Source organism: Chiloscyllium plagiosum, unplaced genomic scaffold (assembly GCF_037043375.1).
Source record: "Chiloscyllium plagiosum isolate Xiang-an unplaced genomic scaffold, Cpla_swu_hap1 HiC_scaffold_3, whole genome shotgun sequence".
In the NCBI taxonomy this organism is placed as follows: Eukaryota; Metazoa; Chordata; class Chondrichthyes; order Orectolobiformes; family Hemiscylliidae; genus Chiloscyllium; species Chiloscyllium plagiosum.
The window spans coordinates 56429749-56451685 of NW_028270141.1; the positions used below are offsets into that span (position 1 = coordinate 56429749).

General features: G+C 44.5%; 1 protein-coding gene across 1 annotated transcript in view; it reads right to left on the minus strand.

Moving 5' to 3' along the window:
* The window catches only part of b3gat2 (beta-1,3-glucuronyltransferase 2 (glucuronosyltransferase S)), a 116703-nt gene extending 97834 nt beyond the window's left edge, over positions 1-18869 (minus strand). The window contains exon 1 of the mRNA XM_043681835.2: positions 18147-18869. Coding sequence (XP_043537770.2) covers positions 18147-18662 — 516 coding nt within the window. The 5' untranslated portion in view covers positions 18663-18869. The remainder of the gene's footprint in view (positions 1-18146) is intronic.
* Between the last annotated feature and the right edge of the window lie 3068 nt (positions 18870-21937).

Here is a 21937-nt window from a genome sequence, read left to right on the forward strand (position 1 = left end):
CTATCTACCTGAGACTCCACTTTCAAGGAACTATGAACCTGCACTCCAAGGTCTCCTTGTTCAGCAACACTCCCCAGGACCTTACCATTAAGTGCATAAGTTCTGCTCTCATTTGCCTTTCCAAAATGCAGCACCTCACATTTATCTAAATTAACCTCCATCAGCCACTCTTCAGCCCATTGGCCGATCTGACCAAGATCCTGTTGTAATCTGATGTAACTTTCACTGTCCACTACACCACCAATTTTGGTGTCATCAGCAAATTTACTAATTATATCTCCTATGTTCACATCCAAACCGTTTAGACAGTGACAAAAAGCAGTGGACCCAGCACCATTCCATGTGGCACACCACTGGTCACAGGCCTGGAGCAGAGAAGGTTCGGGGGGGGGGGGTTCTGATCGAGGTGTATACGATTGAGGGACATGGGCAGGGTGAATAGAAAGCAGCTGTTCCCTTCAGTCAAGGGTTAATAACAAGGGGGTATAATTTTATTGGGCAAGGCAGGAAGTTTAGATGGGATTTGAGGAAAAAGCATTTTTCTCAAATCTGACAAAAATCTGGAATGCGCTGCCTAGCAAAGTAGTTAGAACACACAACATTACAACACAGTACAGGCCCTTTGGTCCTCGATATTGCAGCAACCTGTGGAACCATTCAATTCAATTCAATTCAATCCAATCCAATCTAAAGCCTATCTATCCTACACTATTCCATTTTCATCCATATGTCTATCCAATGATCATTTAAATGCCCTTAAAGTTGACGAATCTAATACTGTTGCAGGCAGTGCATTCCACGACTCTACTACTCTCTGTCCTATATCTATCACCCCTCAATGTAAAACTATGTCCCCTCATGTTAGCAATCACCTTCCGAAGAAAAAGGCTCTCACTGTCCACCCTCTGATTATCTTATCTGTCTCAATTAAGTCAACCTTCTTCTCTCTATGAAAAACAGCCACAAATCCCTCAGCCTTTCTTCATAAGACCTTCCCTCCATACCAGGCAACATCCTAGTAAATCTCCTCTGCACCCTTTCCAAAGCTTCCACGTCCTTCCTATAATGCAGTGACCAGAACAGTACGCAATACTCCAAGTGTGGCTACACTAGAGTTTTATACAGCTGCAGCATGACCTTGTGGATCTGAAACTCAATCGCTCTACCATAAAAGCTAACACACCATACGTCTTCTTAATAACCCTATCAACCTGGGTGGCAACTTTTAGGGATCTATGTACATGGACACAGAGATCTCCCTGCTCATCTACAATATCAAGAATCTTACCATTAACCCTATACTCTTCAATCGTGTTGCTCCTTCCAGAGTGAATCACCTCACATTTTTCCACATTAAACTCCATTTGTCACCTCTCAGCCCAGCTCTGCAGCTTAGTTATGTCCCTCTGTGACATGCAACATTCTTCAGTTCTATCCACAACTCCACTGACCTTAGTTTCATCCACAAATTATTAACCCATCCTTCTATGCCCTCATCTAGGTCACTTGTAAAAATGACAAACAGCAGTGGCACCAAAACAGATCTTTGCGGTACACCACTACTAACCGAACTCTAGGATGAACATCTTTCATCAACCACCACCCTCTGTATTCTTTCAGCTAGCCAATTTCTGATCCAAACTGCTAAATCACCCTCAATCCCATGCCTTCTTATTTTGGTGCAATAGCCTACCGTGGGGAACCTTACCAAACGCCTCACTGAAATCCATATACACTGCATCAACAGCTTTACCCTCATCCACCTGTTTGGTCACCTTCTCAAAGAACTCAATAACATTTGTGAGACACAACCTACCCTTCACGAAACCGTGTTGACTATTCCTAATAATTTATTCCTATTGTGATGATTATAAATCCTATCTCTTATAACCTTTTCCAACACTTCACCCACAAGCCACGTAATGCTCACTACTCTATAATTTCCAGGGTTTTCTCTACTCTCCTTCTTGAACCAGGGGACATTTGCAATTCTCCAGTCTTCTGGCATTATGCCTGTAGACAATGACGACAGAAACATCAAAGCCAAAATGTCTCTGCAATCTCCTCCCTAGCTTCGTAGAGAATCCCAGGATAAATCCCATCCAGCCCAGGGGACTTATCTATTTTTGTTTAAAGTTTGTGAGAAGATTTGTAGCTCTGGTGCTCGTTGCTGATGTTCTGTTCGCTGAGCTGGAAGTTTTTGTTGCAAACGTTTCGTCCCCTGTCTAGGTGACATCCTCAGTGCTTGGGAGCCTCCTGTGAAGCATTTCTGTGGTGTTTCCTCCGGCATTTATAGTGGCCTGTCCCTGCCGCTTCCGGTTGTCAGTTTCAGCTGTCCGCTGTAGTGGCCGGTATATTGGGTCCAGGTCTATGTGTTTGTTGATGGAGTTTGTGGATGAGTGCCAAGCTTCTAGGAATTCCCTGGCTGTTCTTTGTTTCGCTTGCCCTATAATGGTAGTGTTGTCCCAGTCAAATTCATGTTGCTTGTCGTCTGCGTGTGTGGCTACTAGGGATAGCTGGCCGTGTTGTTTCGTGGCTAGTTGATGTTCGTGGACGCGGATCATTAGCTGTCTTCCTGTTTGTCCTATATAGTATTTTGTGCAGTCCTTGCATGGGATTTTGTACACTACATTAGTTTTGCTCATGCTGGGTATCGGGTCCTTCGTTTTGGTGAGTTGTTGTCTGAGAGTGGCTGTTGGTTTGTGTGCTGTTATAAGTCCTAGTGGTCGCAGTAGTCTGGCTGTCATTTCAGAGATGTTCTTGATGTATGGTAGTGTGGCTAGTCCTTTGGGTTGCGGCATGTCCTCGTTCTGTTGTCTCTCTCTTAGGCATCTGTCGATGAAATTGCGAGGATATCCGTTTTTTGCGAATACCTTGTATAGGTGTTCCTCTTCCTCTTTTTGCAGTTCTGGTGTGCTGCAGTGTGTTGTGGCCCTTTTGAATAGTGTCTTGATGCAACTTCATTTGTGTGTATTGGGGTGGTTGCTTTCATAATTCAGGACTTGGTCTGTGTGTGTGGCTTTCCTGTGTACCTTAGTGGTGAATTCTCCGTTTGGTGTTCTCTGTACCCTCACGTCTAGGAATGGGAGTTGGTTGTCCTTTTCTTCCTCTCTCGTGAATCGGATTCCTGTGAGTGTGGAGTTGATGATCCGGTGTGTATTCTCTATTTTGCAACAAAAACTTCCAGCTCGGCGAACAGAACCACAGCAACGAGCACCCGAGCTACAAATCTTCTCACAAACTTTGATCACCTACGGGCAAGAGATGCTACGACAAGCCAGGAAATGGGAATCCTGCGCTAACCGCCTAAGCGCCACATACGAACAACTCCGGTTCCTGCATGAATGCTGAAAGAATCAAATCCTTCCACCAAGTGTCAGATACAGACCACCAGTCAACAACCCACAAGCCAGAGACACAGCCAGACAGAACGGACTCAGGATGATCCAGGTAATGATTACAGACGCGCACAACCGACTTCACAGATGCAGACATGAAATTACGCGCCAAAAGTCGTTAATTTCAAAAACCACGAATCAGGAATGGACCCGGACCATAGAACAGGCGGTCACCATAGGTCAGAACAGGACTACACACCGCAAAAAACGGCACTAAAAGAAAAAATGGCCAAACTAACACACAACAAAGAGGACACCACAACACACACCTGGGTTAAAAACCTCTCCCACAGACAGCTCACAGACACGGAAAGAACAATACTGGCCAAGGGACGCAACTACAACCACAGGGACGCCAAGACAGCTGACTTCCTAGCAGCATTAGAATGCACACTCAGGAACAATGGACTGACAGAAGAGACACAACAAACAGTGAGACAAAGTATCGTACCCCTGAAAACAAGGAAAAGACAAACACATAATCTCAACACCAAGGAAAGGGAAACACTAAAATCACTAAGAAACGATAAGAACATAATCATACTACCAGCAGACAAAGGCAGAATGACGGTCATCCTGAACAAAGCAGAGTACATCCAAAAAGCACAACAACTACTTGCAGATACCAACACCTACCAAAAGAGGGAGTTGGACCCCACCCCACAGCTCACCAATGGGATAAACAACACACTGAGGAACCTACAAAAAAACGGACAGATAACCAGGTTTGACCTACAAAGAATGAAACCTGAAAGCAACAACAGCCCCAGATTCTATGGACTACCTAAAGTGCTCAAACCAGACATCCCACTCAGACCCATAGTATCACTACCAGGGACACAATCACACAAACTGGCGAAAGAACTACAGCAGAAACTGAAACACTTGATCAGCGGATCCAGACACACTATACAATCAACACAGGAATTCTTGGACATCATCAGAAATATACACATAGACAAGGAAGAAACCATGGTCTCATTCGACGTAACGGCACTGTTCACGTCTATTGACAAAGCCCTAGCCAGAGAAACAATAGCCAACCTGCTGAACAGACATAACAAACAACAGGACGTTGAACCCATCAACAAAGACGGCATACTTAAACTACTGGACTTGTGCCTCACAACACACTTCACATTCAACAACCAGACATACGAACAAATCAACGGAACACCCATGGGCTCACCGATCTCTGGACTCATAGCAGAAGCAGTAATGCAAAGGTTAGAACAGTCTTACCACAAATTCAACCCAAACTCTGGGTCAGATACGTTGATGACACATTTGTAATCATTAAAAACACGGAAATAGAGAATACACACCGGATCCTCATGTTTCTCTAGGCATTCTTTTATTCCTGATTTATGTATAGAAAGCTTTAGCATTTCCTTGATCCTATCTGCCCTCGGCTTCTCATGTCCCCACCTGGCTCTTCTTGGGTCTCTCTTTAGGTCTTTTCTGGCTAACTTATAACTCTCAAGTGCCCAAACTGAGTCTTCATGTCTCATCCTAACATAAGCCTTATTTTTCCTATTGACAAGAGATTCAACTTCTTCAGTAAACCATGGCTCCCTCAAAGAACAAAGGGCAAAGAAAATTTACAGCCCAGGAACAGGCCCTTCAGCCATCCAAGCCTGAGCCAATCCAAATCCACTGTCTAAACCCATTGCCCAATTCCTAAGGATTTGTATCCCTCTGCTCCCCACTTAGTCATGCTTCTGTTCAGATGCATCTTAAATGAATCTACCGTGCCTGCCTCTACTCCCTCTACTGGCAACGCATTCCAGGCACCTACCACCCTCTGTGTTAAGTACTTTCCGTGTGTATCCCCCTTAAACATTTCACCTCTCACCTTGAACGCATGACCTCTCATTATTGAATCTCTCATCCTGGGAAAAAAACTCATCTCTATCTACCCTGTCTATACCCTTCATGATTTTGTAGACCTCAGTCAGATCCCACCCTCAATCTCCTTTTTTTTAATGAAAACAATCATAATCTACTCAACCGCTCTTGATATGTATGTACCAGTCAGGCAGGAAAGAAATGGTCGTGTGAGGGAACCTTGGTTGACGAGGGAGGTTGAATGTCTTGTAAAGAGGAAGAAGGAGGCTTACATAAGGTTGAGGAAACAGGGGTCAGACAGAGCAGTGGAGGGATACAGGATAGCCAGAAGGGACCTGAAGAAATGGATTAGGAGAGCCAAGAGAGGGCATGAAAAATCTTTGGCGGATAGGATCAAGGATAACCCAAAGGCATTTTATGCGTATGTGAGAAACATGAGAATGACGAGAACGAGGGTAAGTCCAATCAAGGACAGTAGTGGGAGACTGTGTATTGAGTCGGAAGAGATAGGAGAGGTCTTGAATGAGTACTTTTCTTCAGTATTTACGAATGAGAGGAACCGTATTGTTGAAGAGGAGAGTGTGAAATGGACTGGTAAGCTAGAGGAGATACTTGTTAGGAAGGAAGATGTGTTGGACATTTTGAACAACTTGAGGATAGACAAGTCCCCTGGGCCTGATGGGATATATCCTAGGATTATGTGGGAAGCAAGAGAGGAAATTGCAGTACCGTTGGCAATGATCTTTTCATCTTCACTGTCAACGGGGGTGGTACCAGGGGACTGGAGAGTGGTGAATGTTGTGCCCCTGTTCAAAAAAGGGAATAGGGAAAACCCCAGGAATTATAGGCCAGTTAGTCTTACTTCGGTGGTAGGTAAAGTAATGGAAAGGGTACTGAGGGATAGGATTTATGAGTATCTGGAAAGACACTGCTTGATTAGGGACAGCCAGCACGGATTTGTGAAGGGTAGGTCTTGCCTTACAAGTCTGATTGAATTCTTTGAGGAGGTGACCAAGCATGTGGATGAGGGTAGAGCAGTGGATGTAGTATACATGGATTTTAGTAAGGCATTTGATAAGGTTCCCCATGGTAGGCTTATGCGGAAAGTCAGGAGGCATGGGATAGAGGGAAATTTGGCCAATTGGATAGAAAACTGGCTAACCGGTCGAAGTCAGAGAGTGGTGATAGATGGTAAATATTCAGCCTGGAGCCCCGTTACAAGTGGCGTTCCGGAGGGATCAGTTCTGGGTCCTCTGCTGTTCGTAATTTTTATTAATGACTTGGATGAGGGAGTCGAAGGGTGGGTCAGTAAATTTGCAGATGATACGAAGATTGGTGGAGTTGTGGATAGTGAGGAGGGCTCTTGTCGGCTGCAAAGGGACTTGGATATGACGCAGAGCTGGGCTGAGGAGTGGCAAATGGAGTTCAACCCTGCCAAGTGTGAGGTTGTCCATTTTGGAAAGACAAATAAGAATGCGGAATACAGGGTTAACAGTTGGGTTCTTAGTGAGGTGGAGGAGCAGAGGGATCTTGGGGTCTATGTTCATAGGTCTTTGAAAGTTGCCACTCAGGTCGATAGAGCTTGTAAGAAGGCTTATGGTGTATTAGCGTTCATTAGCAGAGGGATTAAATTCAAGAGTCGTGAAGTGATGTTGCAACTGTACAGGACTTTGGTTAGGCCACATTTGGAGTACTGTGTGCAGTTCTGGTTGCCTCACTTTAGGAAAGATGTGGAAGCTTTGGAGAGGGTGCAGAGAAGATTTACCAGGATGTTGCCTGGAATGGAGAATAGGTCGTACGAGGATAGGTTGAGAGTGCTAGGCCTTTTCTCATTGGAACGGCGAAGGATGAGGGGTGACTTGATAGAGGTTTATAAGATGACCAGAGGAATACATAGAGTAGACAGTCAGAAACTTTTTCCCCGGGTGCAACAGAGTGTTACAAGGGGACATAAATTTAAGGTAAAGGGTGGAACGTATAGGGAAGATGTCAGGGGTGGGTTCTTTACCCAGAGAGTGGTGGGGGCATGGAATGCGCTGCCTGTGGGAGTGGTAGAGTCAGAATCTTTGGTGACCTTTAAGCGGCAATTGGATAGGTACATGGATGGGTGCTTAAGCTAGGACAAATGTTCGGCACAACACCGTGGGCCGAAGGGCCTGTTCTGTGCTGTATTGTTCTATGTTCTATGTTCTATAGCTAGCACTTTCCATACCAGGCATCATCATTGTGAACCTTCTCTGCACCCTCTCCAAAGTGTCCACATCCTTTTGGTAATGTGGCAACCAGAACTGTACACAGTAGTCTAAATGCAGCCGAACCAATGTTGTGTACAATTTTAACATGACCTGCAAGCTCTTATACTCAATACCCCGTCTGATGAAGGCAAGCATACCACATGCCTCCTTGACCACTCTATCCACCTATGCAGTCACCTTCAGGGTACAATGAACCTGAACTCCTAGATCTCTTTGATCCTCAACCTTTCCAAAGGGTCTTCCATTTACAGTATTGTTCACTCTAGAATTAGACTTCCCAAAATGCATCACCTTACATTTGCCTGGATAGAACACCATCTGCACTTCTCTGCCCAACTCTCCAGTCTATCTATATTCTCCTGTATTCTTTGACAGCCTCCTATGCTTTCTGCTACTCCAACAATCTTCGTTTTATCTGCAAACGTACTGATCAGACTAACAATGCCCTCTTCCAGATTAGTTAAGTAATATTACAACAACAGTGGCCTAGCACTGATCCCTGTGGAACATCACTGGTCACCTTTCTCCATTTCAAGAAACTCCCTTCAACTACTACGCTCTGCCTTCTGTTGCTCAACCAGTTCTTTATCCACCTAGCTCAAACACCCTGCAAACCTTGTGACTTCACTTTCTCCATTAGTTTACAGTGGGGAACCTTATCAAACGCCTTACTAAAGTCCATGTATATGGCATCTAAGCCCTTCCTTCATCTATCAACTTGGTCATTTCCTCAAAGAACTTTATTAAATTGGTAAGGTACGATCTCCCCTGCACAAAACCACTTTGCCTATCACTGATAAGCCCGTTCTTTTCCAAATATAAATAGATTTTATCCCTCAGTACCTTCTCCAGCAACTTACCCACCACTGACGTCAGGCTCCCTGGTTTGTAGTTACCTGGAATATCCCTACTACCCTTCTTGTAAAAGGGAACAAGGATTTTAAGGATGCTACAAAGATATGTGTCAGGGCCCCAGCTATTTCTCTCTCACCTCCCTCAGCAACCTGGGATAGATTCATCTGGTCCTAGGGATTTATTCACCTTAACATCCTTTAGCCTACCCAACACATCTTTCCTCCTTATGTTAACATGATCCAGAGTAAACTAACTTCTCTCTAATCTCAACATTCATCAAGTCCCTCTCTTCAGTGAACACTGATGCAAAGTAATCATTGAGAATCTCATCCATTTTCTCAGGTTCGACATGCAACTTTCCTTCCTTGTCCTTTAGTGGACCAACCCTTTCTCTAGTTACCCTCTTGCTTCTTATATATGAATAAAAGGCCTTGGGATTCTCCATAATTCTGCTCACTAAAGTTATTTCATGATACCTTTTAGCCCGCTTGATTCCTCGTTTAAGATTGGTCTTGCTCTCCCAATATTCCTCCAAGGCCCGTTCTGTTCTTAGCTGCCTGGACCTTATGTATGCTTCCCTTTTCCTCTTGGCTAGTTGCAAGATTTCTCCTGTCATCCATTGTTCACAAATCTTGCCTTTCCTATCCCTTGTTTTCAAAGGGACATGCCTATTCTGCACTACTGTTAACCTATTTTTGAAAGCCTCCCACATATCAAATGTGGACTTCCCTTCAAATAGCTGCTCCCAATCCACATTTCCCAGTTCCTGCCAAACTTTGATATAATTGGCCTTGGCCCAGTTTAGTACTCTTCCCTTAGGACCACTCTCATCTTTGTCTACGAGTATTCTAAAACTTACAGAATTGTGGTCACTATTCCCAAAGAAATCCCCCACTGCAATGTCTACACCCTGGCCTGACTCATTCCCCAACACCAGGTCCAATATGGTCCCTTCCCTCGTCGGACTATTGACATACTGCTCTAGAAAACTTTCCTGGACGCTCCTTATAAATTCTGTCCGATCCAGAACTCTGACAATCAGTGTATCTCAATCAACATTGGAAAAATTAAAATCTCCCATCACCACCACCCTGTTGCCTCTACACCTTTCCCTAATCTATTTACCTATTTGTTCTTCTACCTTACGCTCACTGTTGGGAGGCCTGAATTACAGCCCCAATGTAACTGCACCCTTATTTCTTAGCTCTACCCATAATGCCTCACTGCTCAAGCCCTCCATCGTGTCCTAATTTAGCACAGCCGTGATGTCATCCCTGACCAGCAACTCCTCCCCCCAATTTACTTCCCTTCCCTCGCTCGACCACTTCTTCCCTGTCTGACAGGTACATACTTATCAAGGAGCCACAGTAGCAGTTCTTTGAATGAGCTCCGCATTTCAATTGTGCCCATTCCCCCTGCAATTTCCTTCCCTATCCTGTGCGTCTTAAATCTTGCCTAATCACATCATAATAACCTCCCTCCCAGCTATAACTCTTGCCCTGCATTATATACCTACCCCTTTCCATCGCTTAAGTAAATATAACAGAATTGTGGTCACTATCACCAAAGTGCTCACCTATCGCCAAATAACACCTGGCCGGGTTCATTACCCAGTTGAGGCAATCTTCAAAAAGTATTTGGATGAATGCTTAATGTTATAATGTTCAAGGATATGTGTCTGATGTGGGGAAATGGGGCCAGTGTTCGTAATAGTATATTTTTACCATTACAGACTCTATGGGCCAAAGGGCCTATCTTACTACATGATTCCATAATTCTACCTGTGTTGATATTATCACACCTATTCATCAGTGTAAAGACTTGATCCTCTTGGAGTGTTGTACCTTCCATCCAAAGGACAATCACTTTGTTGAATGAAATAGGCAGCAGTTGTCTGTCATGTTTGCTAATTTGCTTTTGGGAAGGAAACTGTCATCCTTCCCTAGGAGAAAGTGAGGATTGCAGATGCTGGAGATCAGAGCTGAAAAATGTGTTGCTGGAAAAGCGCAGCAGGTCAGGCAGCATCCAAGGAGCAGGAGAATCGACGTTTCGGGCATAAGCCCTTCTTCAGGAAAGGAGAATCGACGTTTCGGGAATTCCTGAAGAAGGGCGTATGCCCGAAACGTCGATTCTCCTGCTCCTTGGATGCTGCCTGACCTGCTGCACTTTTCCAGCAACACATTTTTCAGCTGTCATCCTTCCCTAACCTGGCCCAGGTGTGAATCCAGACCCACAGCAATGTGGCTGATTCTTAACAGGCCTCTGGACAATTAGGGATGGACAATAAGTGCTGGCCTAGACAATAATGCCTACATTCTATGAATGAATAATGTTTACAAATGTACAACTCTCCTGATTGCCTCTTGTTAAATTAGATGATACTAAGATTGCACAACAACCTACATTCAACATGATCTCTGATGGGATTCTCAATTTTGGGAAATGCTAAAGAGAGCAGTTATGAAAAGCTTCATAAGCTGAGTCTTTTCAGACTTCACATTGTATTTCAGAATGACCAGTTCACTGTGTTTATCAGTTCAGCAATTATTTTCTAATCAACCTGTTCAGAGATGTTATTACAAACCTTTGGAGCAAGTGGGCTTTGAAATTATAACAGGGCTCTTAATAGTTTCCCAAGTCCAACTGTCGCATATGTAGCACTTCTTTAAAATGCTAAACTTACCAAAGAGCATGTGAATAGAAACTGATCTTAGTTCATACATAACAAAACTATTTTGATAGTCAATTAACTGCAGGAAGTGTCTGGAAAAATTCCATCTGAATTTCACTTAAACTCTTCTACCTTACATCCCATTATTACTATCTCTTGCTACAACCACTCAAAGGTAAATATGAGTATGAAGAGAAAATTAAACAGCCCACAAAACAAATCCAATCCATTGTTTTATAAAGGTCTAAGCTATATGTAAATGACTGAGAATTTAATGAACTCACATTGATAACATATGATTTACGGAATTTCATATAAAATACAGAGAGCAATAGGCCTGCTGTGGTTCTGTTCGCCGAGGTGGAAGTTTTTGTTGCAAATGTCTCGTCCCCTGTCCAGGTGACATCCTCAGTGCTTGGGATGTCACCTAGACAGGGAACGAAACGTTTGCAACAAAAACTTCCAGCTCGGCGAACAGAACCACAGCAACGAGCACCTGAGCTACAAATCTTCTCACAAACTTTGAGCAATAGGCCTTTCATTATTAATCTGTATAAGTTGAGTTGCATTAAACAATATATTGTAAATAGTTGTACACTGAAATCATAATTCCTCGATGTTTTAAATATCTTTTACATTGTTTCTCGTGTAGCTTTAAATGATCCCACCCCTTCCCCCTCCCATTTAACTCTCACCACCCTTGGCCCCTACCCCACATTCCTGATGAAGAGCTTATGCTCGAAACATCGACTCTCTTGCTCCTCGGATACTGCCTGATGTGCTGTGCCTTTCCAGTGCCACACTTTTTGACTCTTATCTCCAGCATCTGCAGTCCTCACTTTCTCCTAGTCAGTTATAACCTTACTGCAAAACCTCTTCCAAGGATGTCCACCTTAAGATGTCCTCCTCCCTCCAGAAGGATATCAGTGAGTCTCTCTCTCTCACTGCAGCCCCCACGTGATCTCCTCTGCCCTGAAACGTTTCAGCCACGTCCTAAAGCAGACCCGCTACTACAGCCACATCTCCTTCCTCAGCACCTGCCCACTCAAACCACTCATCCCACATGGACTCCAGACTACATTCAGACCATCACAATTTGGACTTGGCCAGGACAACCACTACCTACAGGAAATCCAAAGCCTTCAGAAACGGTTCTGCCTCCGGATCCTCTGCTCCAGGCTTGCAGCCATGCGCCGTCACCTACTCTCCCTGCAGTCAGCCCTGCCCCAGCTCAGGGCCACATTCTCCCAGACTTGCAAAGAACCTCTACTGTTGTTCATCCTGAGAAGAATCCACACACAAATACTTTTTCTTACCGAACGTTAAGGAACGCAAATACACCAAACTTTCACATACTTACCTCCCAACTCGGTATTCCAAGATCAATCCAGAACCTTCTCCTGCCCTCCGGAACCACTTGGAAACCATTAACCACATGGCAGCTACAGCCACTACCACCACGGCAAATGATGATGTCATTTATGTCCGCGCCGCCCCACAGACCGCAGCCACCACCGACTATACCGCCTCTGTAATTGCCGTCAGGACCAATGCGTCTTCCAATGCTGCTAGGACCATTGCCTCCTCCACTGCCAAAATAACTGTCTCTGAAACCACTGCAAAGACTACATGCCACGTCAACTCCATCCCCGTAATTGCAGCCAACTCAGTCAGATCTGCCCCAGCCGACGTCACTCACCAGAACACTGCTGAACACGCAGCTGCCAAACACAATGCAAATGTCACATGGAACGTCACTTATGTCCCCATGGATGCCACCAAATGCACCACTTCTGCCTCCCTGACCTCCATGGTGTCGTCACTTCCTTTGGTGATGTCATCCATGATACCATAACCATACCCACTCCAGTGACAGTCTCAGCCCCCATACACAACTCCAGCTTTATAGCAGGTCCTAGACCCCAGCCTTGCCATGTTTTTACTATCCTTCGGGACATCCCTCTCACTGAGGATGAACAATCAGTCCTCAGTAAAGGTCTCACCTTCCTCCCATTATGCTCCTAGATCAACAAATTCAACACACATTGCTACATCAAATTTTTCTTCTGCTGCCTCCGCGCTTACTTTTTCCATCAGGACTCCCACCCATCCTCTGAAGGCCCCTTCGCCCACCTCCAACATACCCCTTCCACTTAGACACTCCATTACCCAGATTTGATCTCTTAATCTCTAACTCCCGCCGCGACATTGAATGCCTCAACTTGTCCACCCTTCTCACCCACTTCAACCTCTCACCCTCACAGCATGCAGCCCTCCACCCCCTCCGCTTCAATCCCAATCTCACCATCAAACCAGCAGACAAGGGGGGGGCACAAGATTAGTTTGGCACACCGACCTGTACCCCATTGAAGCCAGGTGCCAACTCACGGACACCACCTAAAGGGGTGGGGTTCACGGGCGGAGGTGTGGCAAGTGGAGGAAATGCGCTGGAGGTCATTGTTGACCACGTGGGAGGGGAAATTGTGGTCCTTGAAGTGGGAGGCCATCTGCGATGTCCCTTGACCTTATCCCAGATTTAATCCCCCAACTCGGCACCACCCTCTTGACCTGTTCATCTTCCTTGCCACCTATCCGCTCCATCCTTTATTCCAACCTATCACCATACCCTTCACCTTCATCTACGTTTCACTCTCCTAGTTTCCTTTCCCCAAGCATCACCCCCGTTCCATTTATCTCTCAGCCCCCTTGGGCCTCCCTCTCCATTCCTGATGAAGAGCTTATATTCGAAATGTTGACTCTCTCCTGCTCCTCGGGTGCTGACTGACCGGCTGTGCTTTTCCAGCACCATACCTTTTGAGTCTGATCTCCAACATTTGCGGTCTTCACTTTCTCCTATAGTTACTTGTTTTATTTGTCTCACCTTTATAATTCAGCTCTTCACTCCATGATGATTTTTCAAAAGATCTGTCTGCTGGAGTGGGCACTGGTGTACTGGTTAAGTCACTGGACTAGGAATGCATGGGCCCAGGTTTACGTTCTGGGGACATGGTTTTGAAACCCACAATGCAGCTGGTAGAATTTGAAATTCAATCTGACTGTTAAATAATTGTCAGTGTTGTAAAACCTTCTTACTGACAGCCTTTTCCTGGTCTGGCTTACATGTGACTCCAGACCTACAGCGATATGGTTGACTCTTAATTGCCCTCTGAAGTGGCCAAGTTGTGGAACTTTCTCTCTAATTGCATTGTGGGTCTACCTACAGTACATGGACTGCAGTGGTTTAAGAAAGCAGCTCACCACCACCTTCTGAAAGGCAATTTAGTATAGGCAATAAATGACCACATCTAACGGACGAATAAACAAAAATATGCCTAACAGAACAGTGAAAACAGAAATTGCTAAAGAGGGCAGCACGGTGGCTCAATGGTTAGCACTGCTGCCTCACAGACCCAGGGACCAGGGTTTGATTCCAGCCTCGGGCGACTGTCCGTATGGAGTTTGCACATTCTCCCTGTACCTGTGTGGATTTCCTCTGAGCACTCTGGTTTCCTCCCACAGTCCAAAGATGTACAGGTTAGGTGATTTGGTCACGCTAAATTGCCCAAAGTGTTCAGGGATGTGTAGGTTAGGTGCATTGGTTTGGGTAAATATAGAAGAATGGGTCTGGGTGGATTACTCTTTGGAGTGTCGATGTGGACTTGTTGGACCAAAGGACCTGTTTCTACACTTTAGGGATTCTATTTAAAAAAAACTCAACAGGTCTGGCAGCATCTGGAAAGAGAAACAGATTTAATGTGTTGAGCCTCATGTGACTTTTCAGAACAGAGTTCTCTTCAAATGTTAACTCTGTTTCTCTTTCCACACCTGCTGCAGTATTTTGCATTCACAGGGTCAGTGATAGTGGGTTGCTGGATATTCACTTATATATATAAAGCACTATCCAGGCATAGTGTTGATAACAGAGGAACATAAGGAGATGTAAAAACAGACAGCCATTCGGCTCACTATTTAATATTCCACTTAGTGTCTTTAATATACAAAGATGTGTCAATCTTGAGATAACTGTCCATTGATAGTGCTGCTGCACTATGTGATCTTATGTAGTCAAGATTTATTTCTCATTTGGAATTAAGCAGGAGGTACAATTTGCAGTGCTTTGAGAGAGAAGATGCTGCAGATTTCTTCATTTCACTGACCGTGTTCAGCAGTTGCTGAGAGCACCAAGACTATTCACTCTGATTGACATGGAGTAATCTGTCATCATTCTACCTAAGAACCAACAGCAGCAAGCCTAGAATTAATCCTGAAACAACTTAGGTAAAGTGTTCAAGAGGCAAAATGAAGGGGGTGATGGGGTAAAGGCATTGGTGTTGGTAAAGACTTAGCTGCAAACACAAAATGATTCCACACGTGGACAAAGCAGTGCACACTATCATTATGTCACAGATATATAGAAATATTACACACATCAGGCCTCAAGTCAGAGAAAGATTGCTTGGCCCATCTGTTTGAAAGTTACTCTGATATCCCTGCTCCTTCATCTGCAATTCAACCCATAGTCTCACATATAGATGAGATGAATCTCCCACAGATACAGACACATGCCCAAACTATTTCAAACACAGATAGAACCTCGCAGTCTCACACATCCAACATCTTCAGCAAGCAGACAGACAGAGCAACCACCCGAACACACTCTGTTGCCAGTTCAGTGTCTTTCTCACACATGGTTACAATTACCACACAGTTACATGCCCTGGCAGCACATTCTCCCTGACAAGAATTGGTGTGAAAGGTGTTCCCAAACCAATCACTGAGAACTGAATAAAATATCAAATGAAGATCATCAAAAGATAAAAATCACACAACACCAGGTTATAACTCAACTGGTTTATTTGGAAGTACAAGCTTTTGGAGCACTGCTGGGCGGCACGGCGGCACAGTGGTTAGCACTGCTGCCTCACAGCGCCAGAGACCCGGGTTCAATTCCCGCCTCAGGCGACTGACTGTGTGGAGTTTGCACATTCTCCCCGTGTCTGCGTGGGTTTCCTCCGGGTGCTCCGGTTTCCTCCCACAGTCCAAAGATGTGCAGGGTCAGGTGAATTGGCCATACTAAATTGCCCGTAGTGTTATGTAAGGGGTAAATGTAGGGGTAGGGGTAGGGGTAGGGGTAGGGGTATGGGTGGGTTTCGCTTCGGCGGGTCGATGTGGACTTGTTGGGCCGAAGGGCCTGTTTCCACACTGTAATCTAATCTAATCTGCTCCTTCATCTGCTCTGAAAGCTTGTACCCCCAAATACATCTGTTGGGCTTTAACCAGGCTGGTGTGATTTTTAACTTTGTCAACACCAGCACCTGCACATCATTATGAAAAAAGGCATCAAGAGCAGAACCCTGAAAGAACGGGTGAGCACCCCAAAAATTGCTAGGCTCCAGTGAACGAAGAATCTGCACAGAGCTTAAGTTAGCAAAAGGAACTGAAATACTAGTACTAAAAGTAAACAAAAAGAGGCAAAGTAAAGAAATGATGTGTGAACTCTGAACAATATAACCAGGAATTTTAAAAAATGTATTCATGGGATGAGGATGTCACTGGCTAGGCCAGCATTTAATGGAGTTGAAGAGACAGCGTGTGTAGAACGGAGGCTGGAGAGATAGATATGAAGACAGTTTGCTGTGATGCAGAGAATACAGAGAGAAAAAGTCAGAAAATGGGGGAGAATTAATCAGAGGGCAACAAGGAAGAGAATTTAAATACGGGAAATGCAGAAACAGCGTGTGGAGAGAGTTCTGATCTTGTAGAGACAAAGAGACATGTATGGATAGAGATGGCGCAGAGACTTGAGTCTTTTGTCACATATTTAAATACAATGCATCAATAAGAGTCATCTGAGTAAGCAACAAATCAGACAATGTAACACCACAATGAGAAAACTAAATAAAAAAAACAGATAAAGGATGTAGTGACAGAGAGACAGAATCAGATTACAGGGAAAGAATATAGTAATAGAGACATAGAGAAAATACAGAAAAAGGGAGAATTCAGGCAGTAACAATATAGTACAGGGAGAAGTGCAATACATTAGGGAGATGGAGAATACAGAGATAGAGAGAATAGGGAGTGAGAGGATACAGACACAAGGAGAGATAAAATAGGGAGACTGAGAATACAGAAAGAGAGATAGAATACAGAGGCAGAGAGAAGGAGAGAAAGGATTTGGAGGCCAATAGCACACAATACAGAAACAGAGGAAGGATGACATGCAGGAAGATGCAGAGACAGGGAAGAGTGAATACAGAGAGAGAAAGATGGGGGAAGGTGAATGCAAAGAGAAAGAGAGAAAGGGGAAGGCAAATAGAGAGAGAGAGAGAGAGATGGGGGTGGCAAGGTGAATACACAGAGAGATGGGGTGTGAATATAGAGAGAGAGAGATGATGGAGGAATGTGAATACATAGAGGGGACGGTGAAAAGAGAGTACAGAGAGAGGTGAGGGAGATCAAATATAAAGAGAGGCAGAGTGAGTGCAGATACAGAGAGGAGTGGTGAGAGTGAATACAGGGACAGGGTGAGAGGAAACTGAGGCAGGGGAAAGTGAAAACATAAAGCAAGAGTGAAAACTTGTAGAGATAGAAATTTAAATGAGTTTTGGAATGTGCTGCCTGGAAGAGAGGTGGACATGGATTTTAGGTTTCAACAGAGATAAATATTTGAAAGTGATGAACTTAAAAAAGTTCCTGAGATAGGGCTGGAGAATGGGAGTAGCTGAGTATATGTTTTGAGAGCAGGCACAGACAAGATGGATCGAATGGCTTCCTTCTGAACTGTAAAATTCTATAATTTTATATCAGAGAGAGCGAATACAGCAAGAGGCAAAGTGTGAACGAATAAGGAAGAGAATAGAGTGAATACATAGCCAGGGGAAATAAATACAGATAGAGAGTAAATACGGAGCAAGAGAGAGAGGCTGAATATAGAGTGAAAGAGACACAGTGAGCGGTGACTGGTGGGGAGAGGAAGGGAGAGATATAGTGATAGAGGTGACAGAACGCGCGGGAATGGAGACCGAGAGAGAGTGGGTTATAGCGATGAGTGAGAGTGTTTGTTATTACAGCCACTCTGCGGTCTGGGAAGGGTTTGGACTGCAAGCTCCTCCTTACCTCCTGGAACAGTTCGAGGCTATAGGTGTTATCATCATCCGCAAAGAAGACGACCCCGGAGTTGCGGAGGGACCTGTTGCGGCGGACCCAGCGCAGTCCCTCGTTCCTTTGCTCGGTGGCTCGGGGCAGCCCTGGGCGCTTGTACCTCCGGGGGGTTGGCACATGGAGTTGAGTGTAGGACAGTACTCCCGAGTGGGCCAGCAGCTCGGTGACCAAGCGGCTGCGGAAAGCGGAGTCCTCCACCAGTATCCAATGGAAATGGGGCAGCTGGCGGAAAGTATTGGCCAGTCTGGTCAGCTCAGCTTTCTGCACCGGTCTGCTGTAGGTCGGCGTAATGGCATAGATAGTGGGGATGGACTGGTTGGAGAGGGAGTCTGGTTTAAGAGTCCTGCTCAGCTGACCTGGGGGTATAGGGCTCCGGACAGAGAGTCTCCCTGGCTCGATATCCACCACGACCAAGATAACGAGCAGCCAGGGCAGCATCAGGAAGAGCCGAGCAACCACCGCGGATTTCATCGCGTGTCCACGATCGCAGGGAAAGCCAGGCTGCTTGCAGCGAGCTTCATCATATCTTCCCTTCGAACAAAGGAGCGGCGATGAAACTGCCCCGGACGCTGCTCTCAATGCCAGCAATGAGTGATACACCAACCCCACAACAACGCTGCACTTCACCCGCCTGCTGCAGGAGCTGTGCCAACACCTCCTAACACACACACGGGGTAGGGGGGTGGGGAGAAGAGGGGTGGAGAGACAAAAAATCGGAACGACAGCAGGTTGGAGATAGTGGGGTTGGCGAGGCGGAAGCGGTCATATATAGACAGGGGGATGTGATGTATAGACAGAAAGAGAGAAGTTTGGAGATACAAGGAGGGATGGAGATAGAGTTGGGGAAAGCGGGTGGACAGGCTGAGTGGAGTTAGAAATGAAAGAGAGAGGGATAGAGAAAAGGAATGAGTAGTGGGAGAAATTTGGTTTGCTGTGCCCAGCTCGTGGCCGTGCCATATGAAGAGGGGCAGAATGAAGAAATCCCTGCCTTTGGCTCATCGTCCAACATTGCAGAGGGTCACCTTCAAATCCTAGCTGAGTTGTGCAGCGAACACCAACAGAATCTGCCAATTCTTTTGAGGTAGGTGTATCAGCATTGCCCTGGAAAACACTGAGAACTTGGATTTGTTTCTAATTTTGTTTTCCCCCCAGAAGGTTCTGTTCAGATCATTAGATCATGAAATCATACAGCACTGAAACAAACCCTTCAGTCCAACTCATCCATACCAACCAGACATCTCAATCTGACCTAGTCCCATTTGCTTTTGGCCTATTATCACTCTAACTCCTCCATATTCATTTACCCAGCCAGGTGCCTTTTAAATGTAGTAATTGAACCCACCCCCACCATTTCCGCTGATAGTTGATCCATTATTACACACGAAAAATTCAAAAATGCACCGTTGTGACCTCCAGATTATCAAATAGACAGAGGCACTGGAGGCAGTGCAAATTTAAAAACAAATGTGAGGTTAACATCAGAACTAAAGTTCCATCCTTTCAGACTATTGACAAAGTGGGGCTCTTCTGAAATCACAAGAGGGCAAAGAGGTGACCATTCTTTCAAAATATGGAAATGTTTGCGAGGGTGGAAATAGAGGTGCTCCCATCTCTGTGGAACCCTGAAATGAGGATCATAAATATAAGATACTCCTGAATAAGTCCACTCTTCAGGCTAAAGAGCGCTGAGTCATAGGTACCTGCTGTCATAAGAAATCAGTTGAGGGAAACCTTTGAGGAGTGGCCACATGAGCAGAGAAAAGAAAAAATAGGAGGAGGCTCACGTGAAATTTTGTTGGGCTGCATTCCACATCATTCCAAAATGTTCATCAGAGAATGAGTTTGCAGCTGTCCATTAGGATGTTTCTGATGTGGTTGTCAAAGGTTCCTAATGATTGTTAGTGCCTGTGCCATGTGAGCAATACATTCAAAGCAATGTAATGACCAGTCAACAGACCACCCCATTAGCCCATTCATGGACAATGACCTTTATAATGTGTTCATGTAATAGGCATTGTTGAAATTGAAGCTTTTTGTCTTACACTCATCAGGACAGGTAAGCAAGAACAGACTTGATATTGGAATACCAATTTACACAGCACAGGAAGAAGGTCCTGATTGGTTAGGCCATTGTTGCCATGGAGATGCTGCAGGAATTGTTAATTGACGATCTTCACTCTCAGACTAGGTCAGTAGACTGATTGGTTAGGGTGTTGCCATGGGAATGCAGCAGCATTTGTCAGTTTCCATTTTTAAATCATTCATGAAAAGGAAACCCCTCAGCATTTGCCTTAATTTTTAAGGGGAAAAACGAATCATGGAGACTGTGAATCTCTGCTGCATTCTCATGGTGACATCCTGACTAATCAGTGTTTACCTACTGGTCTGAGAATTAAGATTGATCATTACAGCGTCTCCAGGCAATGGTGGCCTGACCAACCAGTATCCTCTTCTCATAATGTATAAATTAAAACTTCCTTTTTACCAAATCTGTTTCCTACATCCTGATTCTGACAAATGCAAGAGAAAAAGATTTGACTTTGTGTCTCTTTTTAGGGATGTTTAAGCTTCACCAATTATCTAAGGTACATTGATACTAAAATACTCTTGTAACAGAATTTTACATAGGTGCAGGAAACTGGTGCATTATCTCAAACTACAGTCTGATCATTCGTCAGTGACATTTTCTGGGGCTAAGCTGAATGTGCAGTTAGGCCATCTTTGCAGTATGAATGGAAATGATAAATGAATGTTCCTAAGTTTTTTTTGAGATTTATCTGAGCAGAACTTTATTTTTGAATGTTTTCCTTTATATTGTGACTCAATGTTAGCTAACAGATCCAAAACTTGTCAAAGGCATTGAAATGCCAATTGACAAATTAGAAGGGGCTCTTGTGGTGTGGTGGTAGTGTCCTTTCCTCTGAGGTGGAAGATCCAGTTTCAAGTCTCACCTGCTTCAGAGGTGTATATTTTATATTTCTTAGCAGATTGATGATAAATGTCTAGATAGGGTCACTATGTACAATGTCAACATTTCACACCATTGCAGAGCTATTTATGGCACCAATGTAGGCCAGACATCAACTCATTCAATGTGCTGAGAAGGAGCTTTTTCTGCCACAAACTGACATGTGAGTGAGGAGGATTCTTGCTGCTATGGAAGCAAGAAGTATTCAAATATCGGTAGTACAAATGGAAAATCCCAAGGTTACTCAATATGTCTGGCAGTATCATTGGAGAGAGAAATACACAAAGTTAATGTTTCATGTCTGTAACCTGTCATCAGAACGCCAGATATTTGTGTTAGCTTTAACTAATGACTCTGGAACCAAGGCTGACCTTGTTATAAGTTTCTTTCTCTGATGCATAGAGGCACTAATAAAAACATGCAGTGCATATCCAAAAATGTGGCTGCAATTACCATGTCATAACGTAAGCCCTCCAGCGTTTCAGTGGAGTTTGATCTTTATTATTTTCATGGGATGTGAAGTTGAAGAAAATGAATGGATATTCTTGTGAAAAGTATATTCTCTTCAGTCTTATATTTTGTGACGAATGAAGTGTATGTTTGGAATCATGCCTCTGATCACTAAAGTGCTCTCTGCTCTGCCACACAGATGGGAGAAAGCACCTGGAAGACTATAAGGTTTATGTACAGTGACACCAGTCAAAATGTGGATGTTTGTATAATTCCCCTACCAAGCATTCCTGGAGATGACTTTTGTAAGTCAGCGAGATAGATTTTA